This window comes from Mobula birostris, unplaced genomic scaffold (genome assembly GCF_030028105.1).
Source record: "Mobula birostris isolate sMobBir1 unplaced genomic scaffold, sMobBir1.hap1 scaffold_361, whole genome shotgun sequence".
Taxonomy (NCBI): Eukaryota; Metazoa; Chordata; class Chondrichthyes; order Myliobatiformes; family Myliobatidae; genus Mobula; species Mobula birostris.
Genome location: NW_027276683.1, coordinates 121,076 through 144,281, shown reverse-complemented (window position 1 = coordinate 144,281; position 23,206 = coordinate 121,076). Strand labels below are relative to the sequence as shown.

The following is a 23,206-nucleotide window of genomic DNA, read 5'->3' as shown; positions in this document are numbered from 1 at the left end:
TGCATCTCATGTCTGCTGCAGTCAGTTTGGTTGTCCTTCACCCAGTTTGATTCGTTCTACACCTGTTTCTGTTTCAGTTAATCAGCTTAGTTCATTTAACTCAGTGTCATTGATCATTAGCACCTGTTATCTTTGTTTAATCATGCACTGGGCTATATACTTTACCTACAAAGTAATCAAAGTTTTATTTGAAAAGTGGTCTATTACTGAATGTTATTTTCTATAACAAAGCAAAAAAGTTTTTGTAACTTAAGTTTTTGGAAATGAATACTTGGAAATCTAAAATTTTCTCTTTTCAACTGGACAGAAATGCAGAAAACAAAATAAACATCTAAAGCAAAATTTATATAAAGAATCTAGAGTGCCTAAGACCTTTGCACAATAGTGTATAATTGTAATAAATTCAGTGGTGCAAAGATTGCACAATCTGAAGTAGTGTGAAAATAAATGCTAAAGTGACAGTAATGGAACAACCAAGAGAGAGATTGTCGAGAATATGAGATCACGCTAGGGAGCAGTTACTGAGATAAGTGTAACAAACATCTGATTAAGCCTGTTGGAAGTAGTGTTGCTTTGGTTATTGAGCACATTGATAAGCCACCTACTGGGAAATTCACATCTTCCATGCTGAAGAGCTACACAGACCTTGTGCTCCCTCTGAAATGATCACCTTCCCCCAGTGTGTCTAGAGTGGAAAATAACGAAAAAGATCCATGAATACAATATCAATACCCTCAAAGAGCAGAAAAGTAGCTGTGTAGCACTTCTTAATATGCCATTTATATCAGTATTACTGTGCTAGTGCTAACTCTGCCATGTCTTCACAGGCAGAGCTGCGTGCACTAGAGGAGGGTGACGCCTGTGGGTCGAGTCCACGATCTGATTGCAGCCAGGTTATGCAACAGGATGTTCAGGTGTCTGAGAGCAGTAAACATGTCCACAGGAAAGGGAAGTGGCAGGCACTTGCTCGCACATTCAGTCCTGACTCTGCTGGCCGTGCTTTAAATAACCAAGAACAGGACACTGCCCCAGAAGGAGTGCAGCCTGCAGAACCTGGTGAGTTATAGAAACATAGAAAACCTACTTCACAATACAGGCCCTTCAGCCCACAATGCTGTGCCGAACATGTACTTAACGTTAGAAATTACCTAGGCTTTACCCATAGCCCTCTATTTTTCTAAGCTCCATGTAGCCACCCAGGAGTCTCTTAAAAGACCCTATCATTTCCGCCTCCTCCAACGCAGCCGGCAGCCCATTCCACGCACTCACCACTCTCTACATAAAAAAAAAACTTGTCCCTGACATCTCCTCTGTGTCTTCTTAACCACACAATCTTTCTACACAGCAGGTTTGAGTGTCCGATGGACTCGGACCCCAAGATCCCTCTGATTTTCCATACTGCCAAGAGTCTTAAATGCTATATTCTGCCATCATATTTGACCTACCAGAATGAACCACCTCACACTTATCTGGGTTGAACTCCATCTGCCACTTCTCAGCCCAGTCTTACATCATATCAATGTCCCGTTGTAACCTCTAACAGCCCTCCATACTATCTACAACACCCCCAACCTTTGTGTCATCAGCAAATTTACTAACCTATCCCTTCACTTCCACACCAAGGTCATTTATAAAAATAATGAAGAGAAGGAGTCCCAGAACAGATCCCTGAGGCACACCACTAGTCACTGACCTCCATGCAGAATGTGACCCATCTACAACCACTCTTTACCTTCTATGAGCAAGCCAATTCTGGATCCACAAAGCAAGGTCCCCTTGGATCCCATGCCTCCTTACTTTCTCAATAAGCCGTGCATGGGGTACCTTATCAAATCCCTTGCTGAAATCCATATACATTACACCTACTGCTCTACTTTCATCAATGCGTTTAGTCACATCCTCAAAAAATTCAATCAGGCTAGTAAGACACGACGTGCCTTTGACTAAGCCATGCTGACTATTCCTAATAATATTGTTACTCTCCAAGTGTTCATAAATCCTGCCTCTCAGGATCTTTTCCATCAGCTTACCAACCACTGAAGGAAGTCTCACAGGTCTATAATTTCTTGGGTTAACTCTACTCCCTTTCTTAAATAAGGGAACAACATCTGAAACCCTCCAATCTTCCAGAACCTATCCTGTCCCCACTGAACCATTGATGATGCAAAGATCATTGCCAGAGGCTCAGCAATCTCCTCCCTCGCCTCCCACAGTAGCCGGAGGTATATCTCGTCCAGTCCCAGTGATTTAACCAACTTGATGCTTTCCAAAAGTTCTAGCACATCCATTTAATATTTATATGCTCAAGCTTTTCAGTCTGCTGTAAATCATCCCTACAATTGCCAAGGTCCTTTTCTGCAGTGAATACTGAAGCAAAGTATTCATTAAGTACCTCCGCTGTCTCCTCCAGTTCCATACACACTTTTCCACTGTCACACTTGATTAGTCCTATTCTCTCACGTCATACCCTCTTGCTTTTCACATACTTGTAGAATGCCTTGGGGTTTTCCTTAATCCTGCTCGCCAAGGCCTTCTCACGGCCCCTTCTGGCTCTCATAATTTCATTCTTAAGCTCCTTCCTGCTAGCCTTATAATTTCCTAGATCTCTTATCATTACCTAGTTTTTTTGAAACTTTCGTAAGCTTTTCTTCTTGACTAGATTTCCAACAGCCTTTGTACACCATGGTTCCTGTATCCTACCATCCTTTCCCTTGTCTCATTGTAACGTACCTATGCAGAACATCATGCAAATATCACCTGAACATTTGCCATATTTCTGCCATACATTTCCCTGAGAACATCTGTTCCCAATTTATACTTCCAAGTGCCTGCCTAATTGCTTCATATTTCCCCTTATTCCAATGAAATGCTTTCCTAACTTGTCTGTTCCTATCCCTCTCCAATGCTTTGGTAAAGGAGATAGAATTGTGATCACTATCTCCAAAATGCTCTCCCACTGAGAGACCTGACACCTGATCAGGTTTATTCCCAATGCCAGCTCAAGTACAGCCTCTCCTCTTGTAGGCTTATCTACATATTGTGTCAAGAAACTTTACTGAACACACCTAACAAACTCCACCCCATCTAAACCCCTCGCTCTAGGAGATGCCAATCAATGTTTGGAAAATTAAAATCTCCCACCACAACAACCCTGTTGTTATTACACCTTTCCAGAATCTGACTCCATATCTGCTCCTTGATGTCCCTGTACCATTAGATGCTCTTAAAAAAAAAAAAAACACCCAATAGAATTATTGACCCCTTCCTGTTCCTAACTTCCACCCACAAAGACTCAATGGACAATTCCTCCATGTCTTCCTCCTTTTCTGCAGCTGTGACACTATCTCTGATCAGCAGTGCCACACCCCCACTTTTTTTGCCTCCTTCCCTGTCCTTTCTGAAACATCTAAAGTCTGGCACTCTAAGTAACCATTCCTGCCCCTGAACCATGCAAGTCTCTGTAATGGCCATAATATCATAGCTTCAAGTACTGATGCACGCTTTAAACTTATCCGCTTTGTTCATGATGCTGCATGCATTAAAATAGGCACATTTCAAACCATCAGTTTGAGAGCGCATCCCTTCTCTATCACCTGCCTATTCTCCCTCTCACGCTGCCTACAAGCTTTCTCTGTTTCTGAGCCAACCTCCCCTTCCACCGTCTCTTCAGTTCGGTTCCCACCCCAGCAATTCTAGTTTAAACTCTCCCCAGTAGCCTTAGCAAACCTCCCTGCCGGGATATTGGTCCCCCTGGGATTCAAGTGTAACCCATCCTTTTTGTACAGGTCACGCCTGCCCTAAAAGAGGTCCCAATAATCCAGAAATCTGAATCCCTGCCCCCTGCTCCAATCTGTCAGCCACACATTTAACCTGAACCTCACCCTATTCCTGTGCTCACTGTCATGTGGCACAGGCAATAATCCCAAGATTACTACCTTTGAGGTCCTGCTTCTCAGCTTCTTTCCTAACTCCCTGTAGTCTATTCAGGAACTACTCTCTTTTCCCATCTATGTCGTTGGTACCAATATGTACCACGACCTCTGGCTGTTCAACTTCCCCATTTGAGGATATCGTGGACACGATAAGGAACATCCGTGGCACCTGGGAGGCAAACAACCATCCATGTTTCCTTCCTGCAGCCACAGAATCACCTGTCTGACCCACTAACTATAGAGTCACCGGTCACTGCTGCCATCCTCTTCCTTTCCCTACCCTTCTGAGCCACAGGGCCAGACTCTGCCAGAGGCTCTGCCACTTCCTTCCCCAAAGTAGGTCGAGCTTCCCAACCATACTCAAACAGGAGTACTTACTGTTAAGGGGGACAGCCACAGGGGTACTCTCTAATATCTGCCTCTTGCCCTTCTCTCTCCTGCCTGTTACCCACTTATCTGTCTCCCGAGGCCCCAGTGTGACTACTTGCCTATAGCTCCCCTCTATCACCTCCTCACTTTCCCTGACCTAGCAAAGGTCATCGAGCTGTATCTCCAGGTCCCTAAGGAGCTGCAGCTTGACACACCTGGTACAAATGTGGCTGCCCGGGAGGTTGGGAGGCTCCCAGACTTCCCACATCTGACACACAGTACAGAACACCAGCCTCACAGACATACTTCCTATTCCGCACAAGTAGCTTACCTTGCCTTGACCCATTATCGCCGAAGCCCTGTTGAGCCAAAGCCCTCCTACTCTGTCTCCCTCTGCTCTATAAAACGGTCTTCTTTTAAATCCTTCCCACCGGTCTAACTCGCTGATGTCCACACGCTTGTGCAGTCGTGCCTCGTAGAAATCCTATCTCTAGCCTCTGACCCTGACCTTTGAAGATGCCGAGCCTTTATTCACACAAGTGTCAGCTCTCTGAAGAATGAAAACTACACTATCCAACTGTAGCCACTACGGTCAGCCTTTAAGGTTAATTTCCAATCTAGCCCTGGTACTAGAGAGCACCCTAAAATGCATCAGGATCAATGCTTGGTTGTCTGTACTGGTGTGGTATAGAAGCTGCACTGGAGTGGGCAGGAAGGCTCTACAATGAGAAGCTCCCAACGTCTCACTGGCACCAGCCTACTCGCCGTCAAGGTCATATATACAGAAAGGTGCTGTAAAGGGGCCAGTAACATGAAGGACCTTACCCACCCTACTCATGGACCATTTGTCCTGCTCCCATCAGGGGGAGGCTATGTAACATACACGCCAGGACAAGACACTCAAACAGATATTTTCCCCAAGCAATATGGCTAATCACATCCACCCATTATGCCACCACTACTTTATCATTTCCTGTCAGCCACCTAGTATACTGACACTCCTATGCCTAACATCACTTTATGGACATACAATCATTCTATTTATATAAGCTATTTAACCTATTTATATTTATTGTGTTTCTTTTGATTGTGTTCTTTATCTTACTGTTTTTCTTTTGTGCTGCGTCAGATCCAGAGTAACAATTATTTCATTCTTCCTCACACTTTTGTACTGGAAATGACATTAAGAAATCTTGAATCTTGAATTCCAGTGTCTCTTCATAATAACCAAACCTAATTCTATTATGTCTTCAATGGTTGTGAAACAGATTTCATTTGTAACATCGCAAACACGAGGAATTCTGCAGATGCTGGAAATTCAAGCAACGCACATCAAAGTTGCTGGTGAACACAGCAGGCCAGGCAACATCTCTAGGAAGAGGTACAGTCGACGTTTCAGGCTGAGACCCTTCGTCAGTTAGTCCTGACGAAGGATCTCGGCCCGAAACGTCGGTTGTACCTCTTCCTAGAGATGCTGCGTTCACCAGCAACTTTGATGTGTGTTGCTTCATTTGTAACATGTAGAGTTGTCTTTGAACACTAATGGGCAGGATCAATATGAGCACATCTCCCAATCCATTGTTTTGTTTTGCACCAGTTTTAATATTTACTGAGTGAGGCCACTGTAATAAGTAAATATAATTTCCACTCTCCCACTTTCCCAGTGGAATCCGTGTTTCATGTTGTCCTGTGAATTACATAGAATCTGCAAATGTGGTAAATTCACTCATAGCTTGCAGCAATCCCATCTGTATTGGTTGGACATTTCAGGGTTATAAATTATTTTCTCCACAATTATTTTCTCTTTAGCTCCTGAAAAACCAAGCATTGATCCTGAAGGTGGTGATGTGGACCTTGAAGAGCCTACAGAAAAGGCAGTGGCAGCACCAAAACCACCACTTGAAGAAAAAGATGATGAATTTGAACTCAAGGTGGGGAGGAGGATGGGCTACTGTGCAGACTATGCTGACATTGCCCTAATTTTCCAATGTTTAAGGTGGTGCAGCAATATTCCTATATGTTGATATTTTTGTGGAAAATTGAGTTGTAAATTAGTATCTGGGGCAAGACCAGTCATGGATTATGATGGGGTTTGGGAAGAGGACTGGTGTGGTTGGGGTGGGAGTTGTGCTGGAAGCAATGCTGCATATGTGAAACTGCTTTTTACCGGGCGTCTCTAGCCCCTCGTTAGCCTCTTTTCTCCGTTCGTCTAGAGTCAGATCCCACCAAAACCAGGAATTTGGGATGTCTCGCCCACTTGAACCCTGAATTGTGTAAATACTGCCCCCACGCAATTAGCCGTTGGCAGGAAATAACAGATCGTACACTGCACACATTTATAAAGAAAGTATATTTACAAATGTCAGCTTTATCGAACAGTTAGTACGGAAAAGAGAAAGAAAAACATTTAAAGGGGCCAGTTATAGTTAACAGAGTCTAAATGTGCACGCAAGTTGAAGCTCATCTTGAAGTTGTCTTTAACTCGCACACTGGAGCCATGGCCTGTGTGAAAGCGCACACCACCATCCGAATATCACTTGAAATCCAGCTCAAATAAATGGGGCTTGCCCACTGGAGTATTGGTCCTTCTTCCTTGAAGTCATTCATCTGCACAAAGCACCTTGTGCCTCAGCCATTTTGCCTCCTGTCTTCTCCCAGCTCCCACCAAAAAAGACCTCAACCCGCACCAGTGTCCGTCACAAAAACATCTCCGCCTAGTTCCCTCCAGAATCTTCTCCCAATTCTACCATCCTGATTAGCTGACACAACATCCCTAAGTTGAACAACAGAACCCTATACCTCAGTTCAAACCCAGACATGCTAAAAGCAGGACAGACTGCTCTTACAGAACTGCTAAAATGAAATACCTACAGCACAGCAGTAAAAATCTGAACCAGGGCGTTACGGATGTCTTAAGTGGTATTCTCTGGAGGAAATAGTGGGGGCTTTGGCAGTGGCATAGTTGGTAGTTTATGGGCAATTATTCCTGAAGCTGGTGGTCTGATTAGGTTGGGCAAATTATTTCAAGATGTCAAAACATCCTGAGGTGTGGTTGTGGTCACGTGGATGTTAACTGCAGATTTTTTTATATCAGTTTCAGATTGCTGAACTGGCAAACACACTCTCCAGTAAACTGGAATTCCTGGGAATTAGCAGACAGTCTATCTCCAACTTCCATTTCCTGCTGCTCCAGATTGAGGTTTGTGACTGGCTCCTATATTCCATCAACACACATCAAAGTTGCTGGTGAACGCAGCAGGCCAGGCAGCATCTCTAGGAAGAGGTACAGTCGACATTTCAGGCCGAGACCCTTCGTCAGTCCTGACAAAGGGTCTCGGCCTGAAACGTCGACTGTACCTCTTCCTAGAGATGCTGCCTGGCCTGCTGCGTTCACCAGCAACTTTGATGTGTGTTGCTTGAATTTCCAGCATCTGCAGAATTCCTGTTGTTTGCGTCCTATATTCCATGTAGTGTTCCTTGTGTTTGGGGATTAGTTGCTTTCAAAGAGGGGTTTAATTTTGAAAATGCTGTTTATAATTCGGTTTTCAGATAGCTTCCACTTCGCCCCACAGTAGCACCCCAACCACTGTCACACTGCACAGCTCTAACAGCCTGGTTTTATCCCTGGCTCTGGGTCTTCTATCTGTGCAATTTGCCTATGGACCATATGAACTTCGCTGGATGCTCCAGTTTCCTCCCACACATCAACAACACATGGGGTTGGTACGCTTATTGGCCACTGTAAATTGTCCCCAGCATGTAAGTGAGGGAGAAATTGTTGATAAGTGAGGGAATACTTTGTGGGGGATGAGTCTGATGGAAATGCTCTGAGAGACAGCACTGACTCTGGACGGAATGGCAGGAAGTAAAAATGTGCAAGAACAAAAGTGAAACAGTATACCCGCAGCCTCTGCACTCAGTGGCCACTTTATTAGGTACACCTGTATGCTCGCTCGTTAATGGAAATAGCTAATCAGCCAATCATGTGGCAGCAACTCAATGCATAAAAACATGCAGAAATAGTCCAGAGGTTCAGTTGTTCAGATCAAACCAAACATCAGAATGAGGAAGAAATGCGATCTAATTGACTTTGACCGTGGAATGATTGTTGGGGCCAAGCGAGATGGTGTGAGTATCTCAGAAACTGCTAATCTGTGGTTTTCACACCCAACAGTCTGCACTTTATAGAGAATGATGCAAAAAAACAAAAAAAAACATGCAGTGAGCAGCAGTTCTGTGGGGAAATAAAATACCTTGTTAACAAGAGAGGCCAGTGAAGAATGGCAAAACTGATTCAAGCTGACAGTAAAGTAATAGTAACTCAAATAACCATGCGTTACAACAATAGTGTGCAGGAGAGTATCTCTGAATCCTCAATACCTAGAACCTTCAAGTGGATAGGCTACAGCAGCAGAAGTCCATGAACATACACTCAGTGACCATTAAGTGTACATCCTTGTGTCTGCCAGCACCCATTTTGTCCTCCATCTGTGACAGTTGACATCTTGTCCTTTTCTCAACATTACCACGCAAAATAATGGGCCTGTCTGCCCTGTAATGTGGGTCCATGTCCCCGCTGCAGGTTAAAGAATGGAGCTCCTTGCCTCATCACTGCTTGTGGACAGGATAGATGGTGAATCCAGTGTGTGCTGAGGGATCTAACTGACTGTTCCCCAGTAGCTACCGCTGATTGCTGATAGAGCACCTGTCCTGGGCTGTACTGAAACGCGAGAGATCTTTCGTCCGTGTTTAAGCCTGTACCTTAATGGCTCAGTGTTCTTTTCTAATTACCCTTCATTATCCTGTGTTTCAGACTCGTATATCAGACTGGCGAGAAGGAGCACTGAATGGCCAATATCTCAAACGTAAACTGCAGGAAGCTGATTTACAGATTAAACACTATGAATCAAATGCATCCCCAAAAGGCTGGTCCTGCCATTGGGACAGGTACGCACTCTTCTACTTTTTCACCTTTCACCTTTGACACGTGACAACTGAACTGTGACCCCACCCTCCCCATCTCCACTTGACGACGTGACAACAATAGTTGCAGACTGCCAGCTTTTCTAAACTACTAATTTGGCAGCACTCCCGCATGCGTGCAAAAAAAAATCCCAAAAGCAAAACAATCATTGGACCAGCCTAAAGTGTAACCCACAAATTTTGGCAATATCTCTTGCTGAGGGTTGAGTATTGGAGTTGAACAGATAGACTGCTCGTATAATTTTGAGGAAGGGATAAAGGGGAAAGGGGCGGGAGAGAGTGCGCATGCAAGGAATGTCTGCGCTTTGCTGGAAATTTCTGGGATGGAATTCCTGAGCCGACCACGCGACAGAAAGAGGGAAGGTGCCTCCTGCAGCAGCTGCAAGAGAAGACCAAGATTATTGCCGGAACCACAGGTCAGAATTATTTTCTTTTATCTTTTTTACTGTTTACTGCATCTGTAAAACATGTAAATGTGTTTTTATAAATACACATAAAAATTGCTGTTTCATTTTTCAGCTTGAAGAATATTTTTGCACTAATTCCTTCCTTATTTGCTTCCAGAACAAAAGGGTTGTCTTAAGTTACCTAGACACCCTCAATGCCGTCATTATCAGGCAGCCATTTTCTCTCTTCAAAAGATAAAATAATTGGACTGAATTAGTAACTTTCTTTTTAAATGGCTGATATTTATTTATTTTTTTTTAAATAAATCAAATCCAAAACACAATTGAATCATGAGGTTTCCCCTCTGATCTCTGCCATCCTAGGTCTCTAGGAACAGGAGGTGCCAAACTTCCTGTTGGCAAAACAAAACTCATAATTTTCTTTTTCGCCTTTGGCAGGGACTTCCTGCTGCTACCTCTATACTAAGTGTGCCCTTTCTGTCACGCCGTAGGGAGCACCGGCGCTATTTCTATCTCAATGAACAGACGGGCCAATCTCAGTGGGAGTTTCCAGATGTGGACGAGGAGGAGGAGACAGCCGAGAGCACTTCAAGGCTAACTGCTGGTAAAAGCATGCTCAGCGCTCCAGTGAGAGAAGCTGCAGGTGTGACAGGTGACCCTGCAGGTGAGGAGCTTAGCATCTCCATGGGTTCCAGTCTTTGACACATGTCCCCAGTCACATCTTGGAGTAGTATAAGCACGGAAAGAGTCCCTTTAGTGCAACCAAAATGCCTGTATTTGTCCAATTATCTTTCTAAACCTTTCTATCCATGTTTCTGTCCATATGTTTCTTAAATGTTGTTTCACCTGCCTAAACTGCCTCCTTTAGTAGCTCGTTCCCTGCACTCACCACTTTCTGTGTGAAGAAGTTGCCATTTGAGTCCTTTTTAAATCAAATCCCCCCACCCCCCCCCCCCATATTCAAGTTATGCCACCCTTAGTTTTTCATTATATTTTCCTGTGGGAAGGACTGTATGTGTTCACTCTAACTATGCCTCATGGTTTTATACACCTCTTTCAGGTCACCCGTAAGTCCCCTACACGCTAAGGAATAAAGTCCTAGCCTGTCCAACTCTTCCTATAACTCAGATCCTCGAGTCCTGGCAGCATTCTCAGAAACCTTTGCTTTTTTTTTTAACCAGCTTACTGGCATCTTTCCGATAAGTGTGACCAAAACTACACACTATTCTAGCTTACCAACATCTAATACAATGGCAACATACTGCCCCAACTCTTGTACTCAGTGCCCTGAGTGATGAAGGCCACCTTGCCAAAAGCTGCCTTCGGCACCCTGTCTACCTGCAGCTTGGCTGAGTTGCTGAAGGTTTCCTCCTTCTGGGTCAGGGATGCTGGAGCAAAGACTGTGGTTGTTATTTTTGTGCGTTTGCCTCAGTAAGTCAGCCAGAGCAAATCACTTGAAAGAGCAACACCCACAAAATGCCGGAAGGAACTCTGCAAGTCAGGCAGCATCTATGGGTATGAATAGGTGCTACATTTTGGTAGGACTAATCAAAATAGGACATACATGGTAAATGGTAGGGCATTGAAGAATGCTGTAGAACAGAGGGATCTAGGAATAATGGTGCATAGTTCCCTGAAGGTGGAATCTCATGTGGATAGGGTGGTGAACAAAGCTTTTGGTATGTTGGCCTTTACTAATCAGAGCATTGACTATAGGAGTTGGGATGTAATGTTGAAATTGTATAAGGCATTGGTAAGGCCAAATTTGGAGTATTGTGTACAGTTCTGGTCACCGAATTATAGGAAAGATGTCAATAAAATTGAGAGAGTACAGAGAAGGTTTACTAAAATGTTGCCTGGGTTTTGTCTCCTAAGTTACAGAGAAAGGTTGAACAAGTTGGGTCTTTATTCTTTGGAGCGTAGAATGTTAATAGAGGTGTTTAAAATTATGAGGAGGATTGATAGAGTTGACGTGGATAGGCTTTTTCCATTGAGAATGGGGGAGATTCAAACAAGAGGACGTGAGTTGAGAGTTAAAGAGCAAAAGTTTAGGGGTAACATGAGGGGGAACTTCTTTACTCAGAGAGTGGTAGCTGTGTGGAACAAGCTTCCAGCAGAAGTGGTTGAGGCGGGTTCGATGTTGTCGTTTAAAGTTAAATTGGATAGATATATGGACAGGAGAGGAATGGAGGGTTATGGGCTGAGTGCAGGTCGGTGGGACTAGGTGAGAGTGGGAGTTCGGCATGGACTAGAAGGGCCGAGATGGCCTGTTTCCATGCTGTAATTGTTATATGGTTATTGTTGTTCGTCTATTGTTGACGTCGATGAGGACCTCGACACCATTATGATGGTGTCAAGACTAGCGCGTGATTCGGATTTAAGTGAGGGAGAGTTGCGCAGCGTCAGCTTCACTCTCTCTTCCCAATTCCCATCTGGGTCCAGTGGCAAAGCAGAGTCTGGAGGGCTGGAGATGGGACTAGGCGCAGTGGGTGACCAGGATGTCTTCTGTGTCTTGTCCTGCTCTACACGTTCCACGACACTTGCAGAGACTGCCTTCTTGACCGTTGGACCTTCCATTGGTTTCGTCCGCTCAGTCCGCCGGAGTCTGTCTTCACATGTTGGGATAGACAACTCCCTATCTCACCAAGGGTTTGAGACCCGTCGGCTACCCTCACCTGGTTTAGCCGGCTTGTCGAAGCCGTTGCCCGGGGTGTGGCCGCTGTCGCATGCAAGCAGCTACGGGGAGCCACAGGTGAGAGCTGAGTGCCAGGTGGGGACCAAAGGTGGACTAACCGCCCTGAAAAGGACGCGACATGTTCCCCCACCAGAGGTACTACCCCTCCCTGACACCCCATATACCCCATATGGTTATGTGGAATAATTAGTTGACGTTTCAGTCCAAGGCTTTTCTTCAGGATTGAGAGGGGTGAGGGAGATGCAGAATAAAAAGGTGGGGGGAGGGGAAGGAGGCTAGTTGAAAAGTGATAGGTGAAGTCAGGTGGGTGGGAAAGGTAGAGTTGGAGAAGAAGGAATCTGACAGAGGAGAGTTGATTATTGGAAGGGAAGGAGGAGGGGACCTCTGGGGAAGTAATAGACAGGTGAGAAGAGATAAAAGGTTAGAGTGGGGAATAGAGGAAGGTGGAGGAAGAAATTTACCAGAAGGAGAAATTGATATTCATGCCATCAGGTTGGAGGCTACCCAGATGGAGCATAAGGTGTTGCTACTTCACCCTGAAGGGGACCTCATCTTGGCCTCGTGCCATGGACCAACCCATTGGAATTAAATTGAATGAAAAGAGGTGGTGTTATCAGCAAGACTGCTGTGGTTTCCTGGATGACTGCTGCGCAGAAGCAGTGCTTTAGTAGAGGAATTCCTCTAGGAGGAAAACAGAGTTCTGAATGCAACACAGTGGGTGTTGAAAGAATGAAAATCACTAGAATAAAAAGTTGTCTTGAATGACTTGGACAGAGTGGCCTTTTCTGTTGCTTAGTAGGGGTTTCTCCAAATGCTTAAGCAGAAGAGACTGCTGAAAAAACTTGCTGTCAGCACCATCATCCTTTTAAACTACATGTGCAGTAGATTGGGTCCCATCTGATGATGTCATTTTCCCTGTTCTGTTTAAAAGCCCTCAACACGGGAGCCCCTCAGGGCTGCGTCCTAAGCCCCCTCCTTGACTGTCTGTATGCCCATGACTCTGTCACCACTCACAGCTCCAATCTGCTAATTAAATTTGTTGACGTTACTGTATTGATTGGCTTAATCTCAAATAATAACAAAACAGCCTACAGGGAAGAAATCATCACTCTGACACAGTGGTTTCAAGAAAACAACCTCGCCCTCAATGTTGCAAAAACAAAGGAGCTGGTTGTGGACTATAGGAGGAATGGAGACAGACTCATCCCTATTGACATCAATGGATCTGGGGTTGAGAGGGTGAACAGCCTTAAGTTCCTCGGCATACACATCACCGAGGATCTCATGTGGTCTGTACATGCTGTGTACATTCTGCACAACAGCACTTCTTTCACCTCAGACAGTTGAAGAAGGTTGACCTGAGTCCCCAAATTCTAAGAACTTTCTACAGGGGCACAGTTAAGAGCATCCTGACTGGCTGCATCACTGCCTAGTATGGGAATTGTATATCCCTCAATCGCAGGACTCTGCAGAGAGTGGTGTGGACAGCCCAGCGCATCTGTAGATGTGAACTTCCCACTATTCAGGACATTTACAGCGCCAGGTATGTAAAAAGGACCCGAAAGATCATTGAGGAGGGGACCCGAGTCATCCCCAACCACAAACTGTTCCAGCTGCTACCATCTGGGAAACGGTACCGCAGCATAAAAGCCAGGACCAACCGGTTCTAGGACAGCTTCTTCCACCAGGCTATCATACTGATTAATTCACAGTGATACAATTGTAATTCTGTGCTACATTGACTGTCCTGTTGTACATACTATTTGTTGCAAATTACTATATATTGCACATTCAGACGGAGACATAATGTAAAGATACTTATTCACGTATGTGAAGGTTGTGAGAAAAAGTCAATTCAATTTAATTTAAATTTTAGATTTGGTGCAAGTGGAGCTGTCTGCTGGCCAAGCTTCTGCAGAAGTCACCCCCCAGCCTCCTCCCCCACCGCTTCCCCCTCAACCCCCCCTCCCCTTGGATCTCCCTCCCTTGCCCCCACCCCCTCCCTCCTCCCCTCCACCCCCACCCCCTCCTCCACCCCCTCCGAGTGACGATGGTGGCGACATACAAGAAGTGGAGATGGAAGTGGACAGCAAGGAACCACCAGCGCCGGGAACAGAAGAAGATTGTTTGGAAAGGTCCCTTCTCCCCATCGTTCCAGTTACAACAGTCCAACTTCCAATAGTAAAAGTGGTGAGAATGTTTTCATGGTTTTAAGCCACTGTCCACCCCATCTCACCCAAGCTCAGCAGGTTGTTTGTGTCAAGAGTTTCCTGTTTTCTGGTCCCTCTGGGATAAGAACATAAGAAATAGGAGCGGGAACAGGCCATCTGACTCGTCGAGCCTGCTCCGCCATTCAATAAGATCATGACTGATCTGGCCATGGTCTCACCTCCTTTTCCCCGTAACCCTTAATTCACCTACTATGCAAAAATCTATCCAACCTTGTCTTCGGTATATTTACTGAAGTAGCCTCCACTGCTTCATTGCAGAGAATTCCATAGATTCATCACCCCTTGGAAAAAACAGTTCTTCCTCATCTCCATCCTAAATTTACTCCCCCGAATCTTAAGTGCAAACTTACCAGTGCAAACAACTTTTCTGCCCCTATCTTATCTATCCCTTTCCTACTTTTGTATGTTTCTAAGATCTTCGCTTATCCTTCTGTATTCCAGCGATTACAGTCCCAGGTGACTCAATCTCTCCTCATAGTCTAACCCCCTCATTTCTGGAATCAACCTGGTGAACCTCCTCTGCACCTGCTCCAAAGCCAGTTTATCCTTAAAGTAAGGAGACCAGAACTGCACGCAGCACTCCAGGTGTGGCCTCACTAGCACCCTGTACAGTTGCAGTATAACCTCCCTCCTCTTAAATTCAATCCCTCTAGCAATGAAGGCCAACATTCCATTTGCCACCTTCTCAGCCTGCTGCATCTGCAAACCAACCTTTTGTGATTCATGCACAAGCACTCCCAAGTCCCTCTGCACAGCAGCATGCTGTAATTTTTTTTTTAAACATTTAAGTAATGATGTGATCTTTCATTTTTCCTTCCAAAGTGGATGACCTTCCATTTACCAACATCGTACTCCAACTGCCAGACTTAACCCACTCACTTAACCTATCTATATCTCTCTGCTTTTCCACTCAGTTTAGTGACATCAGCAAACTTGGATACACTCGGTCCCCTCTCCAGATTGTTAATGTATGTCGTTAACAGTTGTGGGCCCAGCACCGACCCCTGCAGTACACCACCCACCAGTGATTGCCAGCTAGAGAAATACCCATGTATCACAACTCTCCACTTTCTATTGGTTAACCAATTCTCTATTCATGCTAATACATCACCCCTTATGATAAGTCTTTTATGTGGCACCATACCAAATGCCTTCTGGAAATGCAAGTAAGTATCAGCTATCTGTTCCCCTCTATCTCCTTCACTTGTTTTACCCTCAAAGAACTCCAGTAAGTTTGTCAAGCAGGGCCTGCCTTTGCTGAATCCATGCTTCGTCTGTCTGATGGATCCATTTCTTTCCAGATGCCTCGCTACTACTTTAATGATAGCTTCAAGCATTTTCTCCACGACAGATGTTAAACTAACAGACCTATAGTTACCTGCCTTTTGCCTGCATCATTTTTTTTGAACAGTGGCGTAATATTTGCCATCTTCCAATCTGCTGAGACCTGCCCTGAGTCCAGAGAATTTTGGTAAATTTTCAGCAAGGCTTCAACTATAACCCCTGCCATTTCTCTCAGTACCCTGGAATGCATTCTATCAAGAGTAGGTGCTTGTCTATCTTTAGGTCCACAAATTTGCTCAGCAACCTCTTCGGTGATAGTTATTGTATCAAGGTCTTCACTTCCCATTGCATTTATATTTTGTGCTAGCTAATTTTCATAATCTATGTTACCTTTCTTTATTGATCGCTTAGTGGTTTTTTGTTGCTTTTTAAAGTTTTCCCAATCTTCCAGTTTCCCACTACTCTCAGCGACTTTGTTTGTATGAGCTTTTAGTTTGATGCCTTCCTTTATTTCCTTGGTTATCCATGACTGGATCTCCCCACCCTTGCTTTTAACTGGAATATACTTTTATTGAGCACTGTGGAAAAAACTCTTTGAAAGTCTGTTCCTCAACTGTCCCACCGTATAGCCAGTGCTCCCAGACTACTGTAGCCAACTCCTTCCTCATCCCACTGTAGTCTCCCTTGTTTAAGCTTAATGTACTGGTTTTAGATCAAACTATTACACCCTCCATTTGCACCCTCAATCTGCTGTAACCACTCTTTCCAAGAGGATCCCTAACTACAAGATTGCTAATTTTACCTGTCTCATTGCACAGGACCAGATCCAAGATAGCATGTTCCCTTGTAGGTTCAGTAACATGTTGTTCAAGAAAGCTATGACATATATGTTCAATGAAGTCCCCAAGCCTGCCTCGACCGACTGGATTCACCCAATCTATGTACAAGTTAGTCCCCCACGATAACTGCTGTTCCATTCTTACATGCTTCAGATATTTCTTGGTTTATTGCCTGTGCCATTGTAATGTTATTATTCGGTAGCCTATAGACAACTCCCACCTGCAATTTCTTTTTTTTTAAACCCCATTTACTATTCCTGATCTCTACCCAGATGGATTCAGCATTCTGCTCCTTAGATCTTACATTGTCTCTCACTACTGCCCTGATCCCATCCTTAATTACGAGCACTACCACACTTCCCTTACCTTCCTATCCTTCCATATTACGTGATATTGTTGGATATTTAATTCCCAGTCCTCTCCACCCTGCAACCATGTTTCTGTAATGGCCACTAAATAACAACCCTTTATACTGATTTGTGCCACAAGTTCCCTGACCTTGTTACGAATACTACAGGCATTCGGATAAAGTGCCCTTGCACTCATTGTGCCTTTAAAATCTAGTCATCTTTGTCTCTTATACACTTTGGTCTTTTCTGCACTCCACCCTTTTATCTTTTTTAACTTTTGTTTTTACTTTTTCTTTATCCACGCTCTTCTCTTTTACTTTATCCATACTGCTCCAATCGATATAGTTTAAAGCCCTATCCACAACCCGAGTTATACAATTTGCCAAGCTCCAGGTCCTATCACAGTTCAGGTGGAGCCCGTCCTGATGGAACAGCTTCCTCCTTCCCCAATGCTGGTGCCAGTTTCCTATGAATTCGAACTCATTTCTCCCACAACAGTCCTTGGGCCATTCTCTAATCTTCTTAACTCTGTGCCAATTTGCATATGGCTCAGATAGTAATCTAGAGATTACCACCTTTTTCATTCTGCTTTTTAATTTAGTCCCTAGCTGCTCAAATTCCTTCAACAGAACCTCTTTCCCCATTCTACCTATGTTGTTGATACCCACATGGACCACAACAATTGGATCCTTTCCTTCCCACTGTAAATTCCTCTGCAGGTCAGATGAGATGTCCCGAACCTGGGCACCTGGCAGGCACCAGGGAGATAAATTGGCTAAATTTGGAAATATGGTGAGCTGGGTTATGTTGTATGGACACCACTGACTCTGTGCTATTCTTCTGCTAGCTGTACCTTCTGCAAATTTGAGCAAAGCCAACACTGCTATCCTTCATATAGGCTGCAAGGGAGAATGAGTGTACGTGCTGTTTTGTATGTGACCAAAGAATGTGGTATGGATCACACACATCCTCCCCTTAGTTGGGTGAAAGGTTTGTCTTAATACAGAATATTAGAACTCAGATTACAGTTTATGTTTGACTCTGACCTTCTCTACATAATCCTCTTGGTTCCTTGAGCACCATGAGTGCAGGTAGGTTCCGTGGATCAGCTCCCACTCACGACTGATTGCATAAACTAGATGGCTGTCTGGGATGTTTACGAACATAAGAGTTGGTTATCTTTCAGAGTAACTCTGCTTCAAGCATGCCCTCAAATCCTCCAGCTCTGGGTCCGGCAGCCAAGCCCATCAAGAGGAAAGCAGCAGTGCTCACTTCCACAGCGATGCCGCGTACTATCACCATTGGAAGCAATCCTGTCCTCTACAGTCAGTCGGCCATGGTCCCAGGTAAAAGTGGTCCACGTTGACACTTGGGTTGTATAGTAATCGTGAGGCTGAAGATGGGGAGCTGTTGGGTGGGATACATTCCAATGGTATTCGATAGCTGATTTTAGTAATTGTACTTGTAACATACACCAGCATTAGGAAACTGAAAGAAAGCAAAAGCGGATGTTGATCTGATTTCCCTAGTTAAGCCGTATGTATAGTTGTGAGTAGGTTAGCTGAGAAATGACTCTAGGTGTGTGGTTCAAATCCATCTCTATCACTAGCAGTGAATATTGAGACTGGTAATCACAAAATTCTCTGCAGATGCTGGGGTCAAAGCAACATGCTGGAGGAACTCAGCAGGTCAGGCAGCATCCATGGAAACGAACAGTCGGTGTTTCAGGCCGAGACCCTTCGTCAGGACTGAAGAGGGAGGGGCAGGGGCTCTATAAAGAAGGTGGGGGAGGAGGGTGGGAAGGAAAAAGCTGGTAGGTGCCAGGTGAAAAACCAGTAAGGGGAAAGATCAAGGGGTGGGGGAGGGGAAGCATGGAGGTGATACGCAGGAAAGGTGGTGAAGGAATAGGGGAAAGCACAATGGGTAGTAGAAGGAGGCGGAACCATGAGGGAGGTGATAGGCAGCTGGAGGAGGGGATCTCCCACCCGGCACTTATCCCTGCACATCCCCTCTCACCACCATTCAGGGCCCCAAACAGTCCTTCCAGGTGAGGCAACACTTCACTTGCGAGTCTATTGGGGTCATCTGTTGCAGGGGTCCCCAACCTTCTTTGCACTGCAAACCAGTTTAATATTGACAATATTCTTGCGGACCGGCAGTCAAATACGTTGTGTTTACCCAGAAAAAGACTACAATGACCAAGAAGCCTTGTGCGGGCACCAGTGCGCATGCGCGTCGCGACCTGCTATTTTTCTCCTGCAAATCATTTTTGGCGATTCTGTTCGGGGGGTGGGGGGGTGTTAATCACAACTGGAATATAGGTGATAAGTGGCTAATGCACTCAATTTCATTTCTAAAACGGTTTATCTGACGAATTTAATATTAAACACAGCGCATATTTTCCTTGCATGAATATAATGATAAGTTAATTATCAGGGGAGCTTGAAGTAAGTGTTGAACGAACTTCCAGTAGAAGTGGTAGAGGCAGGTTCGATATTATAATTTAAAGAAAAATTGAATAGGTAAATGGACAGGAAAGGAATGGAGGGTTATGGGCTGAGTGCAGGTCGGTGGGACTAGGTGAGAGTAGCATTCAGCAGGGACTAGAAGGGCCGAGATGGCTGTTTCCGTGCTGTAATTGTTATATGGTTATATAAGTAAGTCAATAGCATCATAACATTTTAAGTAACGTTTGGATATTAAACATACAGCACATATTTTCCCCATATGAACATATAAAATCATTGCACCAATATCGCTGAATCAGTGGGAGCCCTGGGCATTGTTTCCCTGCAACAAGACGGTCCTATCGAGGGGTGACGGGAGACTGTGATACACGAAGGGGGTTCCTTATCTCCAGTCTATTCCGCAATTTAGTTTTTGTTGCATTCATTGCAGAGATATGTTGGAAATGGAAGCAAGGTTTTCAGTGCTTTTGTGGCTATCTCAGGATATTTAGCCTTGACTTTGATCCGGAATGCTGGCAGAGATGTTATGTCAAACATACTTTTCAGCCCACCGTCATTTGCAAGCTGAGGAGTTGATCTCCTTCCCGCGCTGACATGAATGACACGCGGGTAATGACCTCGCGCCGTTCAAGCTCAACAGTGCGTGACAGGGAATGAGGAATGGTGCCGCTGACTCATATCGCCAAATCATATCGTTTCCTTGCGGCCCGGTAGCACATGCTTTGCGGCCCCGTGGTTGGGGACCGCTGATCTATTGCATCAGGTGCTCCCGGTGTGGCGTCCTCTACATGGGGGTGAAACCCGACGCAGATTGGGGGATCGCTTCGTCGAGCGCCTCTGCTTCATGTTCCCATTCGGATATGTCCATACATGGCCTCCTGTACTGCCATGATGAGGCCAAACTCAGGTTGGAGGAGCAACACCTCATATACCGTCTGGGTAGTCTCCAGCCCCTTGGCATGAACATTAAATTCTCCAACTTCCAGTAATTCCCTTCCCCCATCCCAGTTTCACTCTGCCCCCTCCTCCAGCTGCCTATCACCTCCCTCATGGTTCCACCTCCTTCAGCTACCCATTGTGCTTTCCTATTCCTCCTTCACCTTTCCTGCCTATCTCCTCCCTGCTTCCCCTCTCCCACCCCTTGATCTTTCCTGTTACTGGTTTTTCACCTGGCACCTACCAGCCTTCTCCTTCCCACCCTCCCCCCACCTTCTTTATAGGGCCCCTGGCCTCTCCCTCTTCAGTCCTGACGAAGGGTCTTGGCCCGAAACGTTGACTCATCGTTTCCACGGATGCTGCCTGACCTGCTCAGTTCCTCCAGCATGTTGTGCATAATATTGAGACTGGGCTGTCTCTGTCTTGTGAAGCTGTCCATCAGCTGGTGACCCTGGGGGTACCTGAACGCTATGGTTCATATCGTGAGGTGGTGTCTCCATTTAACAGTAGCATATGTTGAAACTATGACTTGCATACATAGTGTTTCACTCAGGTTGTAATTGATTGCGGTGTATTCCTTGATTGGAGTTGCCGATTAAATGGGCCTTTATCTCCTTTGAAGGTGACTTGAATAGAGTACTGAAACAGTTTTTATACGCTCATTATGTTTTCTTTTGGTTGAGCTGCAGGCCCACAGATGCTGGCCACGATGATGTCTGTTCCTCCCATGCCTGCCCCGAGACCCCTTTTATTACCCAGACCAACCCACTTGGTACAGATACCACACCCTATACCACAACACCAAATACCAGTGGCACAAGCTATTCCACAGCCCCCACACATACCAGAGGCTCCTCCGGCTGCTGCAGCCCCTCAAGTAACAGAAAAAAGCAGGAAGGTGAAGAAAGACAAGGTAGGGTGCAGCTTATTTTTCTCAGTGTCTGATGGTGCAATGCCTTGCGTTTGAGAAATACTAAGCAAATATTCTCAAAGTATTTCCCCCCCCACCCCGAGGCAAGCAGCATAGAGAGAGGCTCTTCAGCTCACCACGTCCCTGTCAATTGATCTTACTAACCCCATTTGCCAGCACTTGGTGCATGTCTTGGCTATTATATTGATTGTCCAGTTGCCTTTTAAATATTATGAGTCTGTGCTTCTGATATAATTCTGTTTGCTAAAGCCAGAGCCCAGGTTGGTAATACTCAGCAATCAGATATGAGCTACCACCAAATCTCACTAACAGTCTCTCCATGAACTGGGAGTTCCACTTGCTAGGTGTGTTCTGGCTACAATGAGATACCAGTTAATGTTGCTTGATAATTACAGGGGATTACTTCCCTAGGGTTGGTTACTGATGCTTGGGATTGTTTGTGTTTCAAATATTGCAAAACTTGGTCCTGTACTGAGAGCACAGCTCCAACATCTTTTTCTCTATATCTATAATTAATGCTAAAAGTTAGAAGCCTGGAGTATAAGCAGATTTAAAGCCATCTGGTGTTCTTCCAGCCTTTTATCTGCTGCTATCAGCTTTTGTTCCAAGTTGAGGTGGGAGTCAATAGATTTGGGTAATGCAAGAAAATCGCACTGGGGTGGAAGGTCAGCTGTGCTCAGGAATAACAGAGCAGGCTTGATTAGCTGTTCAATTTATTGAACAACACACAAAATTCTGGAGGAACTTAGCAGGTCATATGGCATCTATGAAGGGAAATAGTTGATGTTTGGGGCCAAGACCCTTCTTCAGGACCTGACTTACTGAGTTCCTCCAGCATTTGTATATGTCGCTCACATCAACAGAATTACTTGAGTATGCAGGAACTTCTGACTTGTACACAAACCTTGTTGACTTTTTTCATGATTGTGCATGTCTATGAAGGTTCTCAGTCATCCAGGTCATTGTATATCAAGCAGCAGTAAATCAAGGCAACTGGACTTTCTGTGTTGTCTAGAAGACATTTTGACACTCACCCAAGAGGCTTCTTCAGTTCTGACCCATGGCAGGTAGCTTTCCAGATTATAAACTGAGTTGTTTAAAAGCGTAGTAATCACATGAGGGTCATAGAGGTAATGAGAGGGTAATTTATTTTGCATGAATGGAGGTGTGAGCTGTTGTGGGGACGCTGGGGTAGAGATATTAGGACTTTGATAACAATGTGCACATTTTGGGCAGAGAGGGCAAGTGGTTTGAAAGAAGAGTTAAAGAAGCCATCTTTGTCAAACTGGAAAACCCGTCTCTGAACAGAGGCAGTGGGGTACACCACCTACCAGCTACTTACAATGCAGTCCTAACATCTCCACCCCAGTGTCTCCACAACAGTTCACACCTCATAAGAAATAGGAGCAGGAGTAGGCCACCCGGCCCACCAAGCCTGCCCCACCATACAATAAAATCATGGCTGATCTGTACGTAACTCAGCTCCATCTGCCTGCCTTTTCCCCATAACCCTTAATTCCCCTACTACGTAAAAATCTATCTAACTGTATCTTAAATATGTTCAGTGAAGAAGCCTCAACTGCTTCCCTGGGCAGAGAATTCCACAGATTCACCACTCTTTGGGAAAAACTGTTTCTCCTCATCTCCGTTCTAAATCTTCTCCCCTGAATCTTGAGGCAATGTCTCCTAGTTCTAGTCTCACCTACCAATGGAAACAACTTTCCTACTTCTTTCTTATCTATCCCTTTCAAAATTTTGTATGTTTCTATAAGATCTCCTCA

General features: G+C 44.9%; 1 protein-coding gene across 4 annotated transcripts in view; it reads left to right on the top strand.

The window, feature by feature from the left end:
* LOC140193046 (formin-binding protein 4-like) overlaps positions 1–23,206 on the top strand; it is a 58,814-nt gene that overhangs the window by 32,254 nt on the left and 3,354 nt on the right. For 2 of the 4 annotated variants that reach the window (XM_072250490.1, XM_072250489.1), the window contains 8 exons: positions 828–1,056; positions 6,111–6,232; positions 7,396–7,500; positions 9,115–9,248; positions 10,183–10,355; positions 14,263–14,576; positions 18,277–18,436; positions 21,184–21,407. In XM_072250490.1, the coding sequence (XP_072106591.1) occupies positions 828–1,056; positions 6,111–6,232; positions 7,396–7,500; positions 9,115–9,248; positions 10,183–10,355; positions 14,263–14,576; positions 18,277–18,436; positions 21,184–21,407 (1,461 nt within the window). The remainder of the gene's footprint in view (positions 1–827; positions 1,057–6,110; positions 6,233–7,395; positions 7,501–9,114; positions 9,249–10,182; positions 10,356–14,262; positions 14,577–18,276; positions 18,437–21,183; positions 21,408–23,206) is intronic. The other 2 variants (XM_072250491.1, XM_072250492.1) reach the window with 2 other exon arrangements.